Raw genomic sequence first — 23,270 nt, 5'->3', positions numbered from 1 at the left:
AGACATATTGGGTGAAACTTTTCTATACTCTACTATTTCCTTCCATGATGTGGTCACAGGGGTCCAGCCCATCTGCAGGGCCCACACCTAAAATGTGCTGATTTGTGAGCATACAGTATGAGCTCTGTTTGTGGGGGTGCTCTGCCATGTGAAGTGGGCATGCTGCCAGCACCTTTAGCCCACCCAAGGGCCTCTGGGTAATTATGTTATAGGTTAAGGTCCTCTATTCACCAGAAGTGGAATGTATGTTTGTGGTGAGGGGGAATGTTGAATCCAGATGGCTTTGAGAGAAGTCTTAATACTGGGGTTTGAATGCGATTGGGTGTGTCTACAATGAACTCGCTGTAACACACATACAGTGCACTGTACATACATGAACATAATAAAACATCCATATATGAACACTGTAATTATCTGACTTAAGTGAGATATGTGATGAATTAAAGGCAAGACAATCAGGTGATACATGTTAGAGTACAGGGAGACATGCAGGACTTGGTTTTCTGCAGAGCAGCTTAATGGATCCTACAAGACTAAATAGCGGTTCCTAGAGGCTTTAACGTTTATTACACTTTAAAGTACAACATTGGTAATAAATGGCAATCTTGACATTTTCGGGTGATGGTGATTAAGTCTCTGGGGAAAATCCATGTTTTCGATAAATGTGATAGCCATTTTAATTGAAGGCTGACCGATGACTCCTGATTTGGATCAGCAGTCATTTCATTCCCAGTTATCATAGAACTTATGTCTGACAGACTCAACAAAATCATTACCAGCTTTAGAAAATTTACAGTTGAGCATTTTTTATTCAATAATATTAAGTGCTCATTATTCCAGTTATCCCTGCAAATGGTTCATTAAGTTCATCTTCAATGAACAGGCTGTAATTCATGATGCTCCCAGGGGCTCATTTTATAGCACACAACAAAATATACATATTGGGTAAATGGGATCAGAATGGAGCTGAATAATGTATGTAAGCACACAGTATGTTGCTCATCAAAGGTTAACAAAGAAAAAAAAACATATTTTACTACTGTTTTCTATTGTTTTTTTTTGTTTTTTTTATTCTGCCATCTGTAGCATGAACAGATAAAAATGTATGAAACTTTCTGTACTTTCCCCCTCTACTTATCAGTCCAATTATGAGACAGATGACGGTGGACAGTGCAAGAACTGTAGGCTAAATCTGTTTTTCCTTGCATTTTTCTTTTGATGTGTTTGACTTTTAGAAATGTATCTGTCCAAAAGTTTCAGCTCGGGTCTATTAATCTTTTCATGGCTGTCTAGAAACACACACAGTAGTGCTTTACATTACATTACAGGGGACACACACACACACACAATCACATGGCAATTTCTTTCTGTTGAGAAACATTCACACAAATCCACATATTGTTGGCAGTATCCCTTAGTACCTTTAATATACTCACTCACTCAATAACATCCGAGGGCATTTTTTTAATTTTAAGTCTTGTTTTTTAAGTTGCTGCATATTATATTGTTATTTAAAAATCTGTTTTTTTAATACGTCAGTTTCCTACACCAAACATCTGTCATGTCGGTAACAGAACATGTGAAAATATTCTCCTGTTGAAAGGAGCATAAGTCATGTGAAGGATATACTGTATAAACATGCTGCTTTATGATAGACACCATAAAGCTTTGATGTACTGCAGACCTGCCAACCTTGAAGAAAGTCCTGGAGTACCACCCTATGCCAAAAAAAACTTCAGTGACCAAAAACAGGCATAACACATGGTATCCTATATTGACATCTGTGTGTACCTGTAAAAAATAAGCTTCATATAAACTGTCTGGAAAATTTAAATAAATTCTAATGTTATATACGATCTTGAGGAAAGAAATTATTTCTAAGAATACAAATGAAAATAGCCACCAGAAGGCCTCTGTCTATAGACAAGATGTTCACTGAAGCAGACTACTTGCACATTTAGTCAAACTCATAATCAGGTTATACATTTCAATTTCATTGGCCTATTATCCTTCAATTTTTCTACATTTTCAGAGGGCCCACATATCACTACTCTACTACACGCCTATGAAAAAATGAGAAAAGGATGTCTGTTTTGGGGCCATAATATTAGTTCTCTATTTTTCTATATTTTTTATTAGCATCCTGAGTAGCATGACCAGTATTACATGATGCACCATGAAAAGTGAAAACAAAAGTATGAGAGCAGCTTCTTAAACCTTTACTCTTTGCATGTTACCGTGCAACTATACAGCACTGACTGACTGAGTGGTAAGAGCTGATGAGGGCACCAGCCATCGTGACTGTGCGAATCCTACAAAAATACAGGCGTTAATCCAATGACAAGGATACAAGGTCATCTGCGAGATTCACACCCTACGTACGAGGTGTCACTGGCGTTTTACTTTTAAATTGTACCAGTGTACTTTGATATCAAAATACATAGTTGCTACTGAAAAATGAGTTAAGGTTGGCAAGTGTATTGACTGTATAATATATAAAATCAATATGTTTTACGTTTTCATTTTTTACTGACATCACTGCCATTCAGCTTCATGGAGTCCAGAAATTACACAAATAAAAAAATTTACATATCACTAAATAATCCAGTTATCTAAATAACTGAATTGGAGAGTAAGAATAAATTATGGTAAATAGTCTGCACTTATATATGGCTTTTCTACCTCTATTGGCACTCAAAGTGATTTACACTGTTTATGCTCCAACACTCAACTGGGGTTCAGTGTCTTGCTCAAGGTCACACTCTAACATGTAACTGGAGGAGGTGGGGATTGAACCAACAATTGTGAGATTGGTAGACAACCGCTCTACCTTCCTGCACCACAGTCACCTAATCCTGTCCTTTAGCCCACAATTAGCATCATGAAGCAATATTTTACCCCAAATTAGGAAATTAAAAAATATATTTAGAACATTTTCCAAATGCCATTAAAATGTTATTTTTAATTTTCCTTTTGGAAAATGCCTTTTTCCATTTTTAAACTGTATTACATTACATTCAAATTATGAGGCACAACCGCAAATGGAAAATTAAAAACAGCCTTTTTTCCAAAAAGAAATGTCAAAAAAATTTCATTTTTATTTTCTGTTGCGTTTTAGGTGAAATATTCCTTCATATTAACATGTAAAAAAAAGTAAAAAAAACAAATTAAGATTGACTTAATTAGAGAGCATAATTTATTTGTTGTGTGATTTCCATTCACTACCATTTCTCAGTCTAATGCCAGCTTGCCCAACAGATGTACAGGATTCCAGAAATTATAAGTGTGTTGTTCCATTATGATGAAAAATGGCATTTTGGATTTAGACTTGGCCATGAGAATATCCAACCAAAGAAATATTGATCTAACCCTCACCATCAAATAAACTGGTAAAGTCTTTTATTTTTAGTTGAGAAGAAATTTGCACTAATACATTTCAAATTTTTTATTTACATAACTCACAATTCATCCAGCATTTAGCTTTTATCAGGCTTTCCACAAACAACATGATTGAACATCAATCAACTTCAGTCAGGCTTCAGAAGCCCTTTTCATGTGTCCACCATTACCTACAGAAACCATCACCATAAACATTGCTTTGTTCACACTTAATTTTTACTGTTGATACTATAAACACATCAAATCAGATTTATTGAATAAAAGCTGTGGTTGTTCATCAGATTCTTGTAGCTTTAATTGGTTCACATCCATTTGACTTGGTTTTTAAAGGTGCAGCAGTGATATAAACTCGATCTGGTCAACATCAGCTGTGACTTTTTGTACTATGTTAATATGCATTAATAATGAAGCTGCAGTTACCTCGTACGACATGAACTCATTGTGCGCAAAACTCTGTAAAACCGAATTCTCCGAATTTCTTAAATATGAAAATAGTCTGAACTCACAAGTCTCAACATCAGAGAATGGTCAGACTTATAGCATTGTTAGAAAATGAAGGATTAGAACTTTGTTTCCTCATTAGGCTCAAAAAGCCAGTTCATGGTTTCTGTTTGCCCTGGGACCTACAAGGATGTGGACACAGATGCAAATACTGACAGCTTCTATTTATTCTACAATCAAAGGTATTTATGAATACTTGTCTAGCACATGTGCAGTCTTGCAGTCCATGTGGACCCTTTTGGGCTGCTTCTTGGTGTTCCCTAAGGTTAGCATGGACCTTTGCAGACTTGGGCATGTGACAAAATATACATCACAGCACCTGCAGATGCAGAAAGCGTGAACTGGCCTTTACTCAAAGCTGTTCATATCCATTTTTAAATACTAGTATATTTTCTACACTTAACATTGCTATTGTGTGTGCATTTTGATCAGTGTGTTACAGTTTGCTGGTGAGCTGTGGATGTGTGGTCATGTTGGCCGCCCCTGGAAACCCTCCGTCGAAGGCGGCATTAAGCACTTCATCCAGGTTTCCTGTGGTGACAAAGTCGAGGTCAGCTCGGACATTGGATGGAAGCTCTTCTAGGTCTTTCTCATTACGTTTTGGGATGATGACGCACTTCACTCCTGCCCTGTGAGCTGCCAGGACCTTGTCTTTGATCCCACCCACCTGTAGAAGACAAACAATCAACTTGCTTCAAACAGTGAACTGTGGCTGAAATTGTTGGTACCATTCCATAAAAAAAGACAAAACCCACATTTTTCTCTGAAAAAACCTGACAAAAGTAATAAAAGAAAAAAAGGAAATAGGAAAATAGAAATATTACTTTTATAATAATAATACAACAAATGTGAATGGCCTGGACAGATTTATTAGAAAAGGTGAAAACTAGATAATTGTAATAATTCAAAATAAGTGTTTCCTATAATAGTGTAGCACAGTGGTGGAGTGGTTAGCTTTGCCGCCTCACAGTTAAAAGGTCCCTGATTCAAATCCACCAGTTTATCTGCATGTTCTCCCTGTGTTTGTGTGGGTTTCCTCCGGGTACTCTGGGTTCCTCCCAAAGTCCAATGTCATGCATGTAAGGGTAATTGGTGACTCTAAATCCCTGTAGTGTGAATAGTTGTCTGTCTGTCTATGCCTGTGTTTGGCCCCAAGATAAACTGAACTAATGAACTGAACTAACACCCTGACCTGTCTTGGGTGAACCCCACCCCCCAGTGACAGCTGGGATAGGTTCCAGCCCCCAATGACCTTGAAGAGGATAAGCGGTTAAAAATTATGGATGGATAGATGTTTCCTCTAATTAGCATAACATGTCATGTAGTTTTCAAAGTTTTATTTATTTAGGCTTATCCTTTGTTAGTTTTAAGTTATTTCAGAAAATCCTTTTACCATGAAAGGGTACCAACACTTTAATGTGTACTGAATTCAATAACTCACTGGCAGCACCAGCCCTCTTAATGTGATCTCGCCTGTCATGGCAACATCTGATCTGACCAATCGTCCACTAAACAGAGAGGCAAGGCAGGTTACTATGGTAACACCGGCTGAGGGGCCATCCTTGGTGACAGCTCCAGCCGGGAAGTGGAGGTGGATGTCTGTCCCTTCTAATGGATCTGGACCCCCAACCACTGTTGAAACACACACAGACAGTTTAAATTCTTGTTTCTTAGCCTATGTAAATGCATAGATTGCATGTACATCTGTGAAAGCATACATACTGTTAGTGAGCTGGTAGGTTTTAGCGTTCGCTCTGAGCCAAGTGATAGCCAGATGGGCAGATTCCTTCATAATGTCTCCCAGCTGACCGGTCAGAGTGAGCTGACCTTCTCCCTCCATTCGACTGGCCTCTACAAACATGATCTCCCCTCCGAGTGGGGTCCAGGCAAGACCCAGGGCTACACCAGGCAGGGTGAGCCGCTCAGACACCTTCAATAAACACAAAAACATGTGTTTATTGGTATAATCAGAAAAGTAATTAATGTAAAAAATAACGGCAAACATGATTTGGGGAGACAGGAGGAAAGACAAATTTCTGTAATTGATAGCTTGTGGATTTTAAACACTGATAATTGTCTCCCTGTTATTGACCCACTTACCTCCATTTCAAACAGTGGAGGTCCCAGGATGTCTTTAAGGGCGATGTGGTCAATCACAATGGGCATTTCTGGGGGCGATGCTCTGTCTGAACACACACACACAGAGTATACCTAATTCATCATGTAACACATGCATTAGCATTATATACAAATTATTTTCACCAAAAAGAAGAGTCAGAACATTTGTCATTTACAGCTTTGTGTCTGGTGATCAGAGGCCACAATAATAACAGAAGGACGACCTCATAGAAAGAATGGGATGTGACAGGAGCTGCAGCTGAGACTGGAGAAATCAGGTGTTGCACACAGACACTGACATTATGCAAAGATGCATCAAATAGTGAAACTACACACACTGAACAGCAAGATCAAGCACACACCATGCCTTAGGAAAAATGCAAAATACACAGACAAGAACACACAGAATTTGCATACACACACCATTGTTTGTGCTGCGTGCCAGTGACATCAGTTACCTGGCAACAGTCTTTTTTTTTTTTCCCCTTTCTTTTTTAAAAAAGAGGACATAAAACAGCTGATAATATTTTCTGTTTATCTCCACCTCTTTTTGTCTGTTTTCACTCTCTTTCACTCTGCTAAAATAAATCTATGTTAATTTCATTGCACATGTCTGATCCTTTTTATGACAGCCTGGTGGAATTCGTCTTTTGCAGATTCACATCTATTGTGAATCTATTCATAATTCAAATTTCAACTTTAAAAACTGTTATTTTACAATTTACAGCTTTTAATTTTTACAGAATTGTAATTTAATCAGCACCACTAGATAATATATAGTAGTTCAGGATTTTTCAACCTGGTCTTAATAGAAAGTTGAGTGCTATTCATGCCTATGGAGCAGGCTGTTGGTTGTTATCCTTCCTGCCAGAATGTCTGCAAATGTTTCCACATGGAAACAAGGGTTCTTCTCTATATCCCTCAGTCTGTGGGGAAAAAAGTGCACTTCAATGTCCACTTGATACCGATATGAAATTAGAATGGTCCATAAGATAAATCGAATTGAAATCTATCAAAGTTACAACAGTCCCTATGCTATGGCTCAAGGACACCAAAGTCGTGCCTTGTTTGTTGTTGTTCCGGTGACCAGTGTTTCACGCTTTTATTAGTAACTCCATTGTCTTGTTCCTCTCCTTATGTTTACTCAAAAAAAGACGCAAAATACCAATTAAATATGATTGCGGAGTTTAAACAAATGCTGGTATTAAAACAAATGCACCCATTGAGCTGATGCTGGTCTGCGGGAGCTACTGTCATGGGGTGTTAATCAGGGATGAGATTTGACATGTTAATCTAAAATAAAAGAATATTTAATGAAAGATATTTTTTTCAGAGTAACTATAGGATTATTTGAGGGGAGAAAGAAAAGCGAAAGTCTGGATGCAATAAAGTATGCAATGCAATGATGCAGTACAATAAAGCAATGCAATAAAGTTGACGTAAACGCGGGGCAGAATTTAAAGAGGGAGGAGAAACTGAAAAGGAGGCAGTTGAGAGGGAAATATGTAGACTGAAACACTGTCCAAGTCTGTCTGATATCTTAATGCAATTCTAATGAACTTCAACAGTCTAACAATTGCTGTAAAATAATTTTGCTCTTATAATGCGACAGCTAAACAGTTAATATTTAATGTATTGTTTTCTTGTATTTTGATGGATGGACACGTTTGTAGACTACTGTAGAGCAGTAAAATGGTCAGATTGTTTCAGGTCTGATCGGATGAGATAGAGTACAGAGAAACAGCGTAGCTTGGTAAAATGGCCTTTGGTTTTCCATAACAGCTCCTGATTGCTTAGTTAAGTAACTAACAGAATAGTAAAAGAACCTAGTTCTGCATTGCAATTATTTGTCATTGATTATAAAATGTTTTGATGTAACTAAATGGACTCAAGAATTTACAAATCATGAAAAAGTCATGTGTCTCACATGATCATTTTCACATTAGTTCCATTCAACAGGAAAGAAAATGTCAGTATTGATATTAGTGATGTTGGTCTGCTATTGCTTGGAAATGTATACAAACTAAATTTTATTGTATCGCACACCCGTAAATAAAATGAGTATTTGGTCTCTTGATTGAGCTGAGCTAAAACTTATTTTAATTTTATTTCCTTTTTTTGCTTGAATTAATAATATTGTTTATTATTTATTTAAGATTCTAAACCATTTAACATGACAATACCTCTCTTCAGCTTTAGAATAACACACTGAATAGTGTTTCCTAAGTAAATTATGGATATGTGAAATATGAATCTTATCCATCAACACCACCACTACAAGGACTCTTGATGGGAGTCTTGTATATAACATATATGTGTCCACACACAGCGACAGACAGAACAAAGAGAGCTTTTACCCTCCTGTTGTGTTGGACTCTCAGGTGCTGAGGCATCTTTCTTGGTGACTCTGTGACCTTCAGCGACCTTCACTGCCACAGCTCGGCAGATGGCTCCTATCTTTCTCTCTAGAGAGCGTACACCTGCCTCACGGGTGTATCTACAAAAACAACAGATTTACAAAATAATGGTGAGATGTTTTGCTGCTAATATAGCTTCCACAGCACAGTTTACCATTATATATGTGCATGTGCAGTCATCAAGTAAACCTCAGGAACACCTACTCGACCTTTGTTTGACCTGTACAGTAGCTGTGGTGCCCCTTCAGGGCTGGGAAAATCCTGTAAATCTGCATCAGTGGTATCATCGAGATATATATCAGGAAATCAACAGAAAGAAATGAAAGAAATCAAAATAAAATGGGTTTCACAGTATATATCTAAAAACCTAAAGTAATATCCTGAAAGAGCTCCTAAAAGAAATACTTGTTCCTTCTAAGTCTTGTCAGGTTTTTAAATGTTTTTTTAGTTTTTAATGTTTATTAAAGAGATCTAGCAAGTAAAATCACGGGTATCCCTCAAAGAATGAGCATCGAGAAGACTGCTGTTGGCTGTTTCTATAGTAACCAGACTGGAGTGGTGGCTAGTGTTGTAAAGAGGCTCTGCAGGTCTGCAGGCAGCATACTGCTTACCATCTGAAAAGACCAAACACCTATACAGCAGCAGCTCCTTGTATGCAGAAACTATTCCAAGTATTTCAGACAAAGGTGATTTACAGAATATAATTAGCGAATGCTGAAAACTTTATGTGATAACTCAACAGAAAATTAATAAAGTGCACTTTGAAAAAATTTACTTCAACACACTGTGACAGGCAAGTGCTTGCAGACACATGAGGCTAAACCCGGGTCATGTGGTTGAGTCATGTTCTTTCTAATCAAAAAGCACTCTGCCAGAGACACACTGGTCAACATTCAAAACAAATACCCAGTGAACCGCTTGACAACTTAATGACACACTCTGTCGACCAGCAGTGGAATTTCATTTTGGCCTCAGATGTGAGCGCTATCCTCCACACAACACACACTGGATCTGCAGCGTCTCAGCAGTGAATAGGGTACAATATCTGCAGAGCTGAATACTTTATTTGACTTTTCTTACTGTTATTGTTTCATTATGTGCTCAGCAGTGAACTGTGTATATTACAGACTGAATCAATAGTCATATATGAAATATTTACTTTACTACAAATTCCCAGTACAACACCAGCAGTACTGTACTAACAACACTGCAAGAAGTTATGTTTAAATATATAGCTACTGATTTTTCAAGCTATCCTAATCTCAAATCAATACACCACTCATCATGTCTGGAGGTTAAATGTTTGATCACTCACAGGTTATGGCAAAACTAAACTAGCTGTGGCAGGCAACAGCCTGCCTACATAATGACTACAATTCTGTGCTATCTCCCTAGGAGGTCAAATGACAACCCTTAATTATCTGGCTCAAGTTAAATAGTTGCACTTGCCCTTCCTAATTAGAGGGAGAGCTGGACAACACAGCTTTGACACTTATGTTATCCTAATCTTTATTATTATTATTATGACGCCCTTTTTTCAGTCACTCTTTACTTCTCAACGATTTGTCATTGAAACTTTATTCAACTTTCAAAAGGTGTGTCTTCTTGAGGACTTCCCTGCTATTACTTTTCACTTTAGTCACTTTTGTAGTTTTCACTGTATTTCACTTTTTCTTTTATAGAAAATTAATGAGAGTCACTTGAAACCCTTCAACTTGCCTCTTTTGATCTGCTTCCTGTACCGTCATACTTTGACATACAAACTTCAATAAAATTTCAACGAGTCTAAACACTTTCAACTTTTTGTCTGTTGATCAGCTTCTTTGTATCGTTTATACTTTTTGAAAGATAGCAGTTTTAGTTTGAGGTACTTTTTGGTAATTTTTTAACTTCTCCATTCGTGTGTATTGTGGAAAGTGCAGTTAGAGTGTGTGACATCAACTTGACAGTGTCCACTTTTATCAAATCTTTTCTATTTTGCTTCTTTTCTTTTGTCGACTTTAATCGTTCATACACAAATTATAAAAGTAGGTATTTTTATGTTATTTTATGGAAATGTAACTCTCATTGTGATAGGACTTACAGTTGTTTATTTAAATGGCGAGAAGCATCTAAAACTCCCATTGGAGCGCATTATAGCGCAAGTCCAGAAATTCTCCTCAAATCATAAAAGGGTTTAAAATCTTTTTTAAAATTGCCACCATGCCTTCATTTTATTGAGTAACTTAAAGTAAAGTATATTAACGTGTTCAGTGAAGTCTTTTGCCGCTCAGTTTCAAATTTTTTTTGATAAGACTAATACTTTTTTACATTTTGCAGATTTTGCAAGGCAAAGTCTGAGCAGTTCACAGCCCGTCTTCAGCAAATGTGAGTGATTTAACAGAATAGCAACAGTCAGGTAACAAACACAGCTGAATCAGGTCATGTGATCAGCCTCAGAGTTGTGCTCAAACACTTTACCTGACAGTTTTTCTCACGCAAACAACACAAAAGAATAAAACAATGTAGGTTTTACACGTGCTATTTCTGACTGACTGATTAACGGGGTTGGTTTTAGTGACTCCTGTCTCCTGCACCCATGGAGGCAGTTTATCTGCCATTTTCTCTCCTCCTGGCAGAACAGGTCAACATTTATTTTTACAAGTCTACATTCACTGACAGGAAGTTAATGCAACATCCTGTACATAGTTTTTATGATATAACAGGTACCTGTAGTAGCATGACACATACAACCACACACACACAGACACTCAAATTAAAAGTCTTTTGATATTTTTTAAAACATTTTTTAGCATTTACATGGTAAAACAAGTTTGTGGTTTTCATCTACATACAGTGAAAACACACAACCACACACACAAACAGGAAACACACTTTCAAAATATTATCATTCCCCCCCTTTTTTTAATTGTTAGCATTTACATGGTAGAAACTGTTTGTGGTGAACTCTACCTTTATAATATCAACCTCTCATATCATATCAACCTTTAAATCTCTTTGTTTTTAATGTCAACTTCCTACATATTAACTTTTTTCTTTCAACTTCTTGTAACTTTTGTTAATTCAACTTATACTGTAACCGTTTTCTTTCTAATCTTTCTTTACTTCTCTTTTCATTTTCTTTCTTTTCCGTTTTGTCCATATTTAAATCTCATCGTTTTTTGCATCAGTTCTACGATTTGAAGTTATTCCCATAGTTTAAAGCCATAAAAGTCTAGTCAGTAACTTCTATGTAATACCACAACATCTTGCGTTTATACATATTTGTGCATACTAAACAATGATGATATAAGTGAGTCCGAAAGTTGTGTGTTCACCTGCTGATTATATTTTGTGTAGTGTCCTGTGGTATATGCAGCTGCTGAGGTGTTAATCCATGCTGCTCCAGCTGGTTTGGGATCAGGTGACGGTGGGCTATCTCCACCTTCTCCTCCTGGGTGTAGCCTGGAGCACACACACAGACAGCTTTCATAAATTCCCTTTGTAGAGATCAAAGTAGTTTCACTTTACTGAGTTACATTAAAGACTTAGCCCTAGATTTAGATGTGCTGCAGGCTACTATATGCTCTTTTATCTATACATTACTCTTTCTGGTCAAAACCAGGCACCTGCATTGTCTGCCAACAGTTCAGCTGGATATTCAGGGGTGTTCACTAGTAGAGGCTACTGTACATAGCCTCCAGCCCCTGGCTTCAAATAGAGATAAAGAAAAAGCCTTAGTCAGAGGTCTGTAAGATCACTTCCACACTACCAGACTTCTTTCATTTTGACTCATACACTTCTGCCTCACCCAACATTTACTCAAGAGACTTGAGATGATAATATCACACATAATCCAGCTCAAACTGTAACCACAAAAGACTTACTGTACAACTTTGTGAGGTTTAGCATGTGTGAAATATTTATATCTAATGTTAATACGTTTATCAGTTTGTTAATCAGTTATCCTTTGTAAAAAATGGTGGGTTTTGAGTACCAGCAGAGGTTGTTATGGTGGACCTGTGTTTGCACTGTTGTGGATCCAAATGTAATAGGGTACATCACTGGACAGCTGTTATGTCACACTGTAGTGAATTCAATCATACAGATTTTCTCTGCTTCAGATTAGCTATGTCACCAGAGAAAGATTTGATTACAAGTTCTAATGAAAACTGTGGAGTTATTTGACTCCCAACTGTCTCCACAGTTAAACCCACCTGGTACCTGCAGCACCTCCATCCTGTCCAGCAGGGCTGGGGGAATGGTTGCTGTGTTGTTTGCAGTAGCAATAAAGAGCACTTGGGACAGGTCAAAGGCCACATTGAGATAATGGTCTGTGAAGCTGTGGTTCTGCTCCGGGTCCAGCACCTATGGGAGAATATAGAGACAGTGTTATGTTTAATGACACTGACAATCACATTTTATTTAGCTTGAATTTTAACTAAGGAACTGATGAAGAAAATAAACAGAATGAACAGAAAAAAAACATTTACATGAATGACAGGAAGCAGAACAAATTCTTGTGAGGACGTTTACCTTAAAGTTTGGTATAGAGCACATAAATGTTAATGTATTCTTTGGGATTTGATATGGAGTGAAAAGTTCTTATCATTCTACTCCAGTAATCTGAGAGAAGAGGGTGCTGACCTCTAGCAGTGCAGCTGCAGGGTCTCCTTGTAGGCTCTTTCCTAGTTTATCCACTTCATCCAGCAGGAATACAGGATTATTGACACCCACTGTCTTCAAACCATTGATGATGCGACCTGGCATGCTTCCAACATATGTACGTCTGCAGAAATAGAAAGGAACTGATGGCCTAGTGCATAAATATTTTCATTCCATTTCAAACAAACTAAAAAAGCTCACAAACAACCTGATTGTATTGTTTACGACAGAAAAAAGAAGAAATATATACAGTTGTGCTTCAAAGTTTGTGAGCTGAATTTTCCTTCCTAAATAGGACTTGTTGTTTTTCGCACAAGTCGTACAACCAGATAACGACATCTTAGTAAAAAAAAAAGCACTTATTTATTTACCGAGGAAAATAATTCAATCTTAAAAGTATGCGACTGGTGACTGTTTATCAGCCCTGCACATCAGCTAGCAGGAATTTCAGCCCATTCCTCCTTACAGAACAGGTCCCCCCCCAGGGATGTTGGTTGGCTTCATTGCGTGGACTGCTCGACTTAGGTCTTCCACAGCATTTCTAAGGGATTAAAGTCTGGACTTTGACTAAGTTTTTCAAAAATAATACATTCTTCTGCTTCTAACATTCTTTGTTTTGTGTTTAGGGTTGTTGCTTTGCGGCATGATCCACGTTGTGTTGAACCTCAGTTCATAGATGGATATCTGATCATGTTCCTGTAGAATTTGCTTATAAAACTAAGGCCTCGAGCAAACTATAGACAGGCAGCAATGTTCTTTTTGGAGAATAATTGTTGTACAGTATTCTTTTGGTGGTGAACTCATGAAAACTGATAACAGCAACAGCATGAGAGGGCTTTAGTTTCCTGGCTATGACCCCTGGGGTTCTTCGTGACTTTCTGGACTATTAATTATCTTGCTCTTGTTGTGATCTATGTTGGATGCCCACTCCACCAACGTAACAGTGGTCTTGAATGTTGTCCATTTGTGCGTGAACTGAGAGTCAACTGGTGACCTGAGTCCAAAATCTTTTGGCACACTCTCCAGCCTTGTAAGGATCAGCAACTCAGAAGTCTCAGTTGTTCGAGACATGACATGCTGCTCCAATCCTGTATTGTCAGGATCAGACTTTAATAGTAAAGACCCAGATTTCTCCTCTTTAAGACCAGGCGTCCCAGAATCACACCTGATTGTCCTCATGACTGACTGGAAACTATAATAATAATAATAATAATAATAATAATAATTATCATTTCCACATGACTAAAAGTCTGAATGTAGCAGTCTGACTGCTGATGGGCAGCTAAAACCCATAAATGTCTTTACACATCACAGACGATACTCATCTGAAGGACTTTAACGTGCACACGTCTGTGCCAACCATCAGTCATTAAAATTTCACACAGGCGGACTCCCAGACAACCTGGAAAGATTTCAACAAGACTTTCCAAATGAACAGATGCTTTTTGAGAAATGGACAGAATAAAAAAATATGTCATTACTCCCCTACACCAGTAGTAAGGAAAATCATATTTAAAAAAAACAAAAAAAACAGAGGACATTAGTTTTCTTCTCTTTTATCAGTGTGATTGATGAGACATGATATATGACATAATTTATTTAGTTTGAAATGCAATACAAATCTTTTGCTGTAAGCTTGTGTTCCACAAGCAACTTGCCAATTTAAATATATATTTTAGCCAATGTATCAAATATCTGTGACTTTACACAAGATTACCACATTTCACACTGCTAACACAAATACAAAGAAGAAAAAACATCCTTACAGTTCAAATTCAGAATTTTCTAAAGATGAATTAAGTGTTGGGTCCAAAAAAAATCTTATCTCTAAAGACGTCTACTGCCATTAGTATATTTATGTATATGTACTACAATCAGTTCTCCTTCCCTATAACAAACTATCACAGACAATTACCTGTGTCCTCGGACATCTGACTGGTCACAGACGCCCCCTAAAGCGATGCGGTGAAACTCCCTGCCCAGAGTTCTGGCAATGGAGCGTCCTACACTGGTCTTGCCAACCCCAGGGGGTCCCACAAAGCAGAGAATGGGGCCCTAGGACATAGCAGTGGTGTGTTAGTATATTTACAGCAAAAAATGTGACAAATGTGACAAAAAAAAGTAGATTTTTTTTTATTCTAGATACTCTTCTAGCATAATACATAAGAGATTCTTGTCTTATTGGAGTTTATTGAAGAAGGGGTTTAAATGAAGCACCTTCAGAGAAGTCTTCAGCTGTCTAACAGCAAGGTACTCCAGCACGCGTCTCTTCAGCTTGTCCATGGCATAATGGTCGTTGTCCAATACAGTACGAGCAGCTCGGATGTCTAAGCAGTCTGAAGAGTGTGTGTGTTGGATGGAGCAAGTGCGGACAAGATGGATGGAAAAAGTAAAGTTAATTACTAAAGATGAACAGATGACACTAAGGATAAATATGTGCCGAACTGGTCGACCTCTAAAGAATTCTTTTTTATTATATAAATCAATCATTATAATTTAAATCTATTGTAATATTACTCTGTCAGATGGTCAATAGTAGATATTATTTTTTAATCAGTCATCAGACAACAGAAAGCTGCAAAAAAAAGAAAAACACACGATTGTTTTCAGCAGTTCACCACACTCAGTCTCACATCTGTCTCATGTGAGGGGTTAAATGTGAGGGGTTTAAAAGCTAGTATTAAAGAATAGTATTAAAACTCGAGGCAGGGCAAAACTATTACTTCAGGAGCAGCAGGGGGAAAAAAAACAGCCCTAAACAAAGACAATACTGAAGAGTGGGGATCTCGAGATGCACAGAGTGTGCAACATTAGATGTTTTCTACTAAATGTAGCGTCTAGTTTTATTTCACCTTTGGTGCTTTTATTCCATGGTAACTCCACCATCAGATCCAAGTAGTTTCTGGTGAGGGCATACTCAGGCATGGACTGAGGCATCTTCTTTAATCTGAATACAAATAAATGTATAATTGTATTTGAAACTAAACCACATAACAGGTTTCAAATTGAACTATAGGTGCAAGACATGTATGTGCAGGGTGTAATGATAGAGATAGTTCACCTCTTAAGTTCTTTAAGACAAACTCTGAGTGCAGCTTCCGGCATGTTGGCCCCATGGATCTTTCTCTCCAAGACTGTAATGTCATCTCCATCATCATCTTCATCCTCCTCATCCAGATTGAACTGCCGGCCTGGGAACACGCCGCCTTTACGCACAGATAAAACCTGAATGGATAGCACACAACAGAAACGTGAACAGGCATAAACGTGGACACTGCTGAAATAAAAAGGAACAAATGCAAATGTCCGTTACCCTCTTGTCATTATCAGGGTTCATCTTCCTTGTTCTCTGTAGCAGTTTCAGTCCCTCAATCTGTCTGGTCAACATGGGCAGAGCCTTCTTAAACCGTTCCTCCAAGCTCACTGCATCCAGGACCTTCATCACACACAAAGGTACAGAAAGTTAATTCCAAAGTACATAAATGTTTGGAAAAAATAAACTTTAAGCCAAGGGTAACCAACCTTTTTGAAACTGAGAGCTACTTCTTGGGTACCGATTAATGTGAAGGGCTACCAGTTTAATACGCACTTTGAAATAACAAATTTGCTAAATTTACCGTTAATTATATGTTATTATTAATAATTAATTAAATTAATGATATTCATCTATGTGAAGACACGGATCATGTTAATGATTTTTCACAATAACTATCAAATGTGATTTAAAAAAGAATAGCAACAAAAAAATTCGACCACGGGCACCATGTTGGTGATCCCTGCTTTAAGCCAACAATGTGTAGTATCTTTTTTTAGTGCCACATAGTAACTTGCTTCACTGAATACTGCACAAAATGTTGTGTTTTTGTCCAATTTAAAAAATGGTTTAAGATTTCTTTCCTTTTAACCTTCTGTTACATCCCATCATTATTGCGTTATGTATGCTACTATTTTCCTCTAGTTTGACAAAGTCACCTGTAGTTTCTCCTTGTTTGAAGTGCGGATCATTGAGGCAACCACATCAGGAAGCGTTTCCCTGGGCAGACTGTCCAACAGACGCCTGAACTTAGCAACCACGGGAACGGACATGTCCAACATACCTAACAACTATACACAAACACAAACACAGATTAGATTTACTTTGTGTGTTTTTAAGGCAAATGTTTTATCAATCAGAGCATGTTATTTGTTACTATGATGAATACTGGAAAAAATTTAGATAAATGTGTCTGTTTTTGTTATTTTGATATACTTGTAGAGGCAGGCTTTCGCGTGTCCAGTGGTCCAACAATTATCCACTCCAGAGGTCACTGAACATTTATCGAATTTTAAGTTCCACAATTGAGCTGATAACAAAATAATTCCACAGACAACGTTAAGAAACCGTGTACATACATGGCTAAACACACATTTTTCCACTACTACCCTTTTGCCCAAGTCTGTCCGCTCAGTGAAGTAGCAGAAAAACAAAAGTAACTGATATACTTGTTAGGCAACCATTCAGCCAGTCAGCATCCACAACTTCAAAGGAAAAAACTTCAAAGGCGATTATGTTATTGAATGATGATGTCAAGACAAAGCGTGACTATAGGAAAAACAAAAGTAGAACAAATCCAGAGAAAACTCTTGGCTCATACATGCCCGGGCCCTACTTACGACTAGAAACAATTACTAACTTAATAAACTTAATAATAAACTAAATTACTTATAAACTAGCAAAACAACAATGCTATAACATAAAACATTATGACCAGTCTCTTATGGTCTACTTTCTTCTGAGTCAGAGGTTACCGGCACTTTAAAAATACCATAGAAGAACTGTCTTTACCACTGTCGCTGACCTTGGTTTCAGGTATCTCAAGCTCGTCTTTGTCTTGATATGAATCTGGCGGACTAGACCGTGTTTATCGTTCACTGTGTGGATGATTTTGCCCATGAGGTGTGTAATGCTGACTCATCAACAATCAACACAATGTCCCCAGGAACTAAATTTCAGCTTGTATCAATTTTTGCTGTGTATTCCTGCCGGATCAGCATATTTTCTATTTTGGACATGTTCCATTCTTTTTGAGCTCTCGCTCAGCCCAGACAAAGTTTGTTCCATTGTCTCAATGTATTTCCAAAACCTGATGTCTTCTTGTTGACTTATTAACATGAACACAATGTCCCCAGGAACAAAATTTTGGCTTGGATGTGTCCCTTTTGCCACCTTTAGTTGTCAGGCAAATATTCCTTAGTCCAACATTTCCAAACGAGATCTGCCATACACTGAACTTGTCTCCATCTACAGTGGGCATAGAGGTCCTCTTTGTGGTCCTCCAAACTGCTGTTTGGAGATCTCTCCACAGATCTCTTGTCCACACTCTCTGACTTAGGCATCTCTGGATCAGCTCTAGGCTGGCTTCGTTCTTACCTATCGGGACAAACCTTCAAGGTATCCTGGCGGGGGCATCTTTCTCACTCTCATAGCCTCTCTACCGGTGTGTCACAGGGCTCAGTTCTTGGTCCTCTTCTTTTTTCTGTCTATACTGCATCCCTGGGTTCCATCATTCACTCACATGGTCTTTCCTATCACTGCTACGCTGATGACACACAGCTCTTCCTGTTCTTTCCACCAGACGACTCCACTGTCTCATCACGCATTTCTGCCTGTCTCTCAGACATCGCAGCCTGGATGAGAGACATCTTTTGAGAGGAGAGACAATTAAACCCTTGCAGATGATCCAAAAACGCAGCAGCTCACCTCATTTTTAATCAGCCAAAAAGGACCAATGTCACACCACTTTTTACCTCTCTACACTGGGTTCCTGTAGCTGCTCGCATCAGGTTCAAAGCTATGTCTCTTGCTTACAGGGTGGTTAACTCAACAGCTCCTGCTTACCTCAACTCACTCATTCAAGTCTACAAGTATTCCCGTGCGCAGCGGTCTGCCAACGAACGACGTCTGGTTGTCCCAGAACCGCACAGAAGACACCAAGCAAAACTTTTTAGCGCAATGATCCCACGATGGTGGAACGAGCTACCAAACTCTGCACACTCAGCAAACTCAGTCCCAATATTCAAAAAACTGCTGAAAACAGAACTCTTTGTCTTTACACGCATCTTCCCATGCACTTAAATCTATATATAAAAAAAAAAAAAAAGGCCTTTCTGCTCTTTCTTGCACTTGCATCTCGTGAAATGTAAAAACTTTTCTGATAGGACTTTACTTTGATGTTTTCTCCTTGACTTAGATTTTTGCTGCCTTGTACCTCACTTGTAAGTCGCTTTGGATAAAAGCGTTTGCTAAATGACTAAATGTTATTTATGGGATTCAGATGTGGACTCATTGCCGTCCATTTCAGAACTCTCCAGCGCTTTGTTTGTAACCATTTCTGGGTGCTTTTTTAAGTGTGTTTCAGGTCATTGTCCTGCTGGAAGATCCATAACCTCTGGTGGAGACGCAGCTTTCTGACACTAGCCACTATGTTCCGCCCCAAAATGAATCAGATTTCATGATACCGTTCACACAGTGCCAGAAGCAGCAAAGCAACCCGAAAACACCTTTGAACCTCGACCATGTTTGACTGTAGGGACTGTCTTTTTCTGTAAACAGTGCCATAATGTCCTTGACCGAAAAGCTCTACTTTTGTCTCATCTGTCCACAGTACGTTCTCTCAGAAGGATTGTGGTTTTGTTAAGTATTGGCAAACTCCAGTATTGATTTTTTTATGCTTTTGTGTCAGCAGTGGTGTCCTCCTGGGTCTCTTACCATAGTGTCCCCTTTCATTCAGATGGCACGGATAGTTTGAGCTGACACTGTATTACCCTGTTTCTGCAGATCAGCTTGAATTTGTTCGGAAGTTTGTCTTTACACGTCTTTCTTTTCTTCATGCTCAGTCACACACAACACAAAGGTTGAGTGAACTTTTCTCTATTTTAACTGGTTGCAAGTGTGATTACTATATTGCTCACACCTGTCATTTGCCAAAGGTGTGTCTAAATACAACTTACAGGAGCATCACATGCTTGAAAAGCAATTCATTCTTACAATTTTGACAATGTCCCAATAATTTTATCCAGTCAATTTTTCTGTTCTGTTCTGAGTTCTGTTGTGTTGTTTCAGTGCAAACAAAAAGAATACGCATGTGAATACCAAAACCATTTGCAATTGGAACAATATTCTGAGAGAAGGGCTGCATTTTCTGACAGAATTGCAAGGGTGCCACTATTTGTGGCCATGATTGTAGCTCTGTTAGCAAAACTGGTATTGATTGAGTTTGTGAAGCATGCTCCATCATGAGTAAAAAATGTTAAACAGTAAAACTAGGGGAAAAAAAGTTTTACTCTCTCACTCATCACCACTCACTACTTATAGTCGGCTGTGATATAGACCCTCATCTTATGTAATTTAACATGTTTGTTAAATTACATAACTTTTGTTAAATTAAAAACTTGCATTTACTTTTTAGGAGATCATATCCAGGTAGCGTTGCGTTTGCATTTTGAAAACAATTAAACCCGCGATATGAAGTTTACACTAAGAAATACTCTGGGGATTTCTTTTTTTTAATACTTCTCACGAACACTCACACACACCTGTACAGCAGCCTGGTAGAATTTCTGGGACAGCTCCCCCAGCTCTCCTTCTTCAGCTGTAACACCCTCTCCTGCTGGGCTTGTGTACTGTTCCAGTTTATCCAACTGCTCCACCTGCAATACACAGTAGAGAATCATATCCAGCAGTTGTACACTTCTACATTGAACTTTCAGAAAGACTGACTTAACACTGTGTTAGTGTTAGGTTTACTGACTTAAAATGCATTTTTGACAATGTTTCAATTGAAAGAAAAGCATGCCGTACTTCTGCCAGCACAAAGGGTCGGTCCTTCAGCAAACTTGCCACACTAAAGCGGCACAGTCCGGTGATGAGAAGCGTGTAGTGCGGCTTTGGCCAGTTACTGCCCACAACCTGCACTGCTATCCCCGCAGTACCAATTCTACAAAAAGAAAAAGCCAAAAATCCAAGAGAATGTCACTGCTGGTAACACATCACTTAAGAAAGAATATAACTTACACGTCCCTTGTGAATGGCAGCCAGGCATGCTGTAGTGTGTAAAAGCCATTAATTTAATTCTCAGTCAAACACTGTCACTTACAGCTGCAACAATGTGTTGGTTAGATAACAAATCTGCAGCAACCCTAATAACAGAATAAGTGGTTTATATATTAGAATAATTTGATATTTTTAGAGCAAATTGTGAACTGTTGCTGGTTCCTGTTATGAGTATTTCCTGCTATTTTACAGGTCAAATGAATAATCCGCTAATTGTGAAAATAAGATTAATAGAATGTTAGAACAGTTACAGTGGTTGCTGGATGTCACTGAGCAAAAAGCTCTACTGCTAAATTCTGTATTACACACAATGAACTGAGCATATAATGTGTCATGCTGACACTTTTAAAGCATGATGTAATGAAGACATGAGTCAAAGGTTTATTCAATGTAAGGAGCTGCCTAAATATATATTACTTCACCAGGACAAATGCTAGCAGGTGCTCATTCAATCTAAGATGACAAACAGACCCTACTTAATGCCAATATTATATGTATCATTAAACCATACTGCTTCTACATGACAGTGTGCAGTAGTGTGTGTGTGTGTGTGTGTCTCTGAATCGCACAACATCCCACACTCGAACAAAATTCGTTTCTGATTACTTACTACACAAAATGTGACTATGATTTGCAGCCTTTGTATGAATGGTGGTTTGTCTGGTACATGTATCGGAAAACCCCTTCTTCTCTGTCATCTGTGCCAAATTGCTGTGGTCTACCACAACAACACAAGGAACATCCCATTTATTTTTCTTTATTACAAATGTATCCTCTAAATCCCAAATCATTTGATCCAATTAATTGGGAAAATGGGAAGACAGTGCTAGGATGCTAAGTTAAGTGTCTTAGTAGAACCCTTAACAAGCATGTCTTTATTCTTCAGTGGAAGATTATGTGCATCATTGATTTAAACAAGCTTAAAGCAACAAAGTAATTGTAACTGAAGGAGACAGGACAGCAGGCATAGAGCTTCTACAAACTGGCCTTGGCAGAGAACTGAAATAAGTTTAAAGTCCACTTCTGTGTTTGGCTGACTATTTATGGCTGTAGGGCCACAATGGTAACTGTAGAGATTTCTAGAACAAATAACACAGGGAATGATTTGTTAATTTTGTTAATTAAGAAGGTTTACATAACACAAATTTGGCAATTAAGTTGACAGTCATTTCGAGGCAATAACAGTATGACGTCACAAGCAGTCACACACATGCTTTATGAATGGTTTCCCCTTCACAAATTGTAAACCTATTCATTATGAGACCCTCAGGTTTTGTATCCAAAACATCTACCCGTTATGTCACATTACAGGAAGAAGAAGAGCAAAAATAAAAACAACAACAACAACAACAACAACAACAACAACAAATCAAGCTCAAGAACAGCCTCAGCTCGTCACTCTCTATCCAGCTATAAAGAGAATTATGTGTGTAGAAGTTTTTTTACTTGTGTAGGGTGGGGAGGTCGTCAGAGTCGCGCTCTGGGTCTCTGGTGTTGGGAATCACTCCTATGATTGTGCTTTTTAGCGAAGTCCCTCTCAGCAGCCGCTGACTGACCAGGTGCATGTTCCGCGGTGAGTCCACGCTAAACCTGACGGTGGAGCCCGGGAGGAGCACTCCTTCATGGGTTAGCAGCAGTGGGAGACGACTCGGTATCTGAATTCCGCCACCGGAGTTCATTGTCAGTGTTTTTTCAGAGGATAAGTTGCTGTGAAGGACACTATTACTGCAATCAAATACGCACTTCTCTGCTTGTGAAATGATTGAAGTGTCAATATAAGACTTCCGGGGTAGTGCTTTCAAAGTAAAACTTTCATTGACGACTAAAACACATAATTGCTATCCAGAGTGTAAAACCATAAAGTGCTTGTTTCAAGATAATATTCCTCAAATCAAAATATTTTAGATGTCTTTCGTTATCCATTTTTGCACAATTCTTAGCCATAAAATTAACTACATAGTACTCTTTAAAATTATGCAACTTCCAGTATTGGCTGATATGCTACGGCAAGCAATGAGGGACAAATTATGACCCCCACACCACCAAAGTCTGCAAGCGGCAGTGTAACCTTTTGCAGTACCTTAATCCTATCTTTTTTA

General features: G+C 38.3%; 1 protein-coding gene across 1 annotated transcript; it reads right to left on the bottom strand.

Annotated features, from left to right (window-relative positions):
• Positions 1 to 3,382: 3,382 nt before the first annotated feature.
• Positions 3,383 to 22,958, bottom strand: lonp2 (lon peptidase 2, peroxisomal). Its single transcript, XM_067503012.1, has 17 exons — positions 22,618 to 22,958; positions 20,920 to 21,055; positions 20,655 to 20,768; positions 17,052 to 17,183; positions 16,393 to 16,515; positions 16,141 to 16,304; positions 15,932 to 16,026; positions 15,297 to 15,415; positions 14,995 to 15,134; positions 13,062 to 13,203; positions 12,632 to 12,782; positions 11,753 to 11,879; positions 8,376 to 8,515; positions 6,001 to 6,086; positions 5,623 to 5,830; positions 5,342 to 5,532; positions 3,383 to 4,567 (listed from the first exon to the last, which is right to left on the bottom strand). Exons 1-17 carry the CDS (start codon positions 22,848 to 22,850, stop codon positions 4,337 to 4,339), a joined length of 2,532 nt encoding a protein of 843 aa, XP_067359113.1. The 5' UTR covers positions 22,851 to 22,958; the 3' UTR covers positions 3,383 to 4,336.
• Positions 22,959 to 23,270: the final 312 nt, after the last annotated feature.

The sequence above is a fragment of the Channa argus genome, chromosome 4, assembly GCF_033026475.1.
Source record: "Channa argus isolate prfri chromosome 4, Channa argus male v1.0, whole genome shotgun sequence".
Lineage (NCBI taxonomy): Eukaryota > Metazoa > Chordata > Actinopteri > Anabantiformes > Channidae > Channa > Channa argus.
This window is presented reverse-complemented; position numbering and strand designations above follow the sequence as displayed.

Bases quoted from the DNA above. Each gene is read 5' to 3' on its own strand.
- lonp2 (XM_067503012.1), bottom strand. From the start codon at position 22,850: ATGAACTCCGGTGGCGGAATTCAGATACCGAGTCGTCTCCCACTGCTG. The intron at 20,769-20,919 runs GTACGGCATGCT...TGTGTATTGCAG, and splicing joins GACCCTTTGTGCTGGCAGAA to GTGGAGCAGTTGGATAAACT. The intron at 17,184-20,654 runs GTGTGTGTGAGT...GTTTGTGTATAG, and splicing joins TCTACCAGGCTGCTGTACAG to TTGTTAGGTATGTTGGACAT.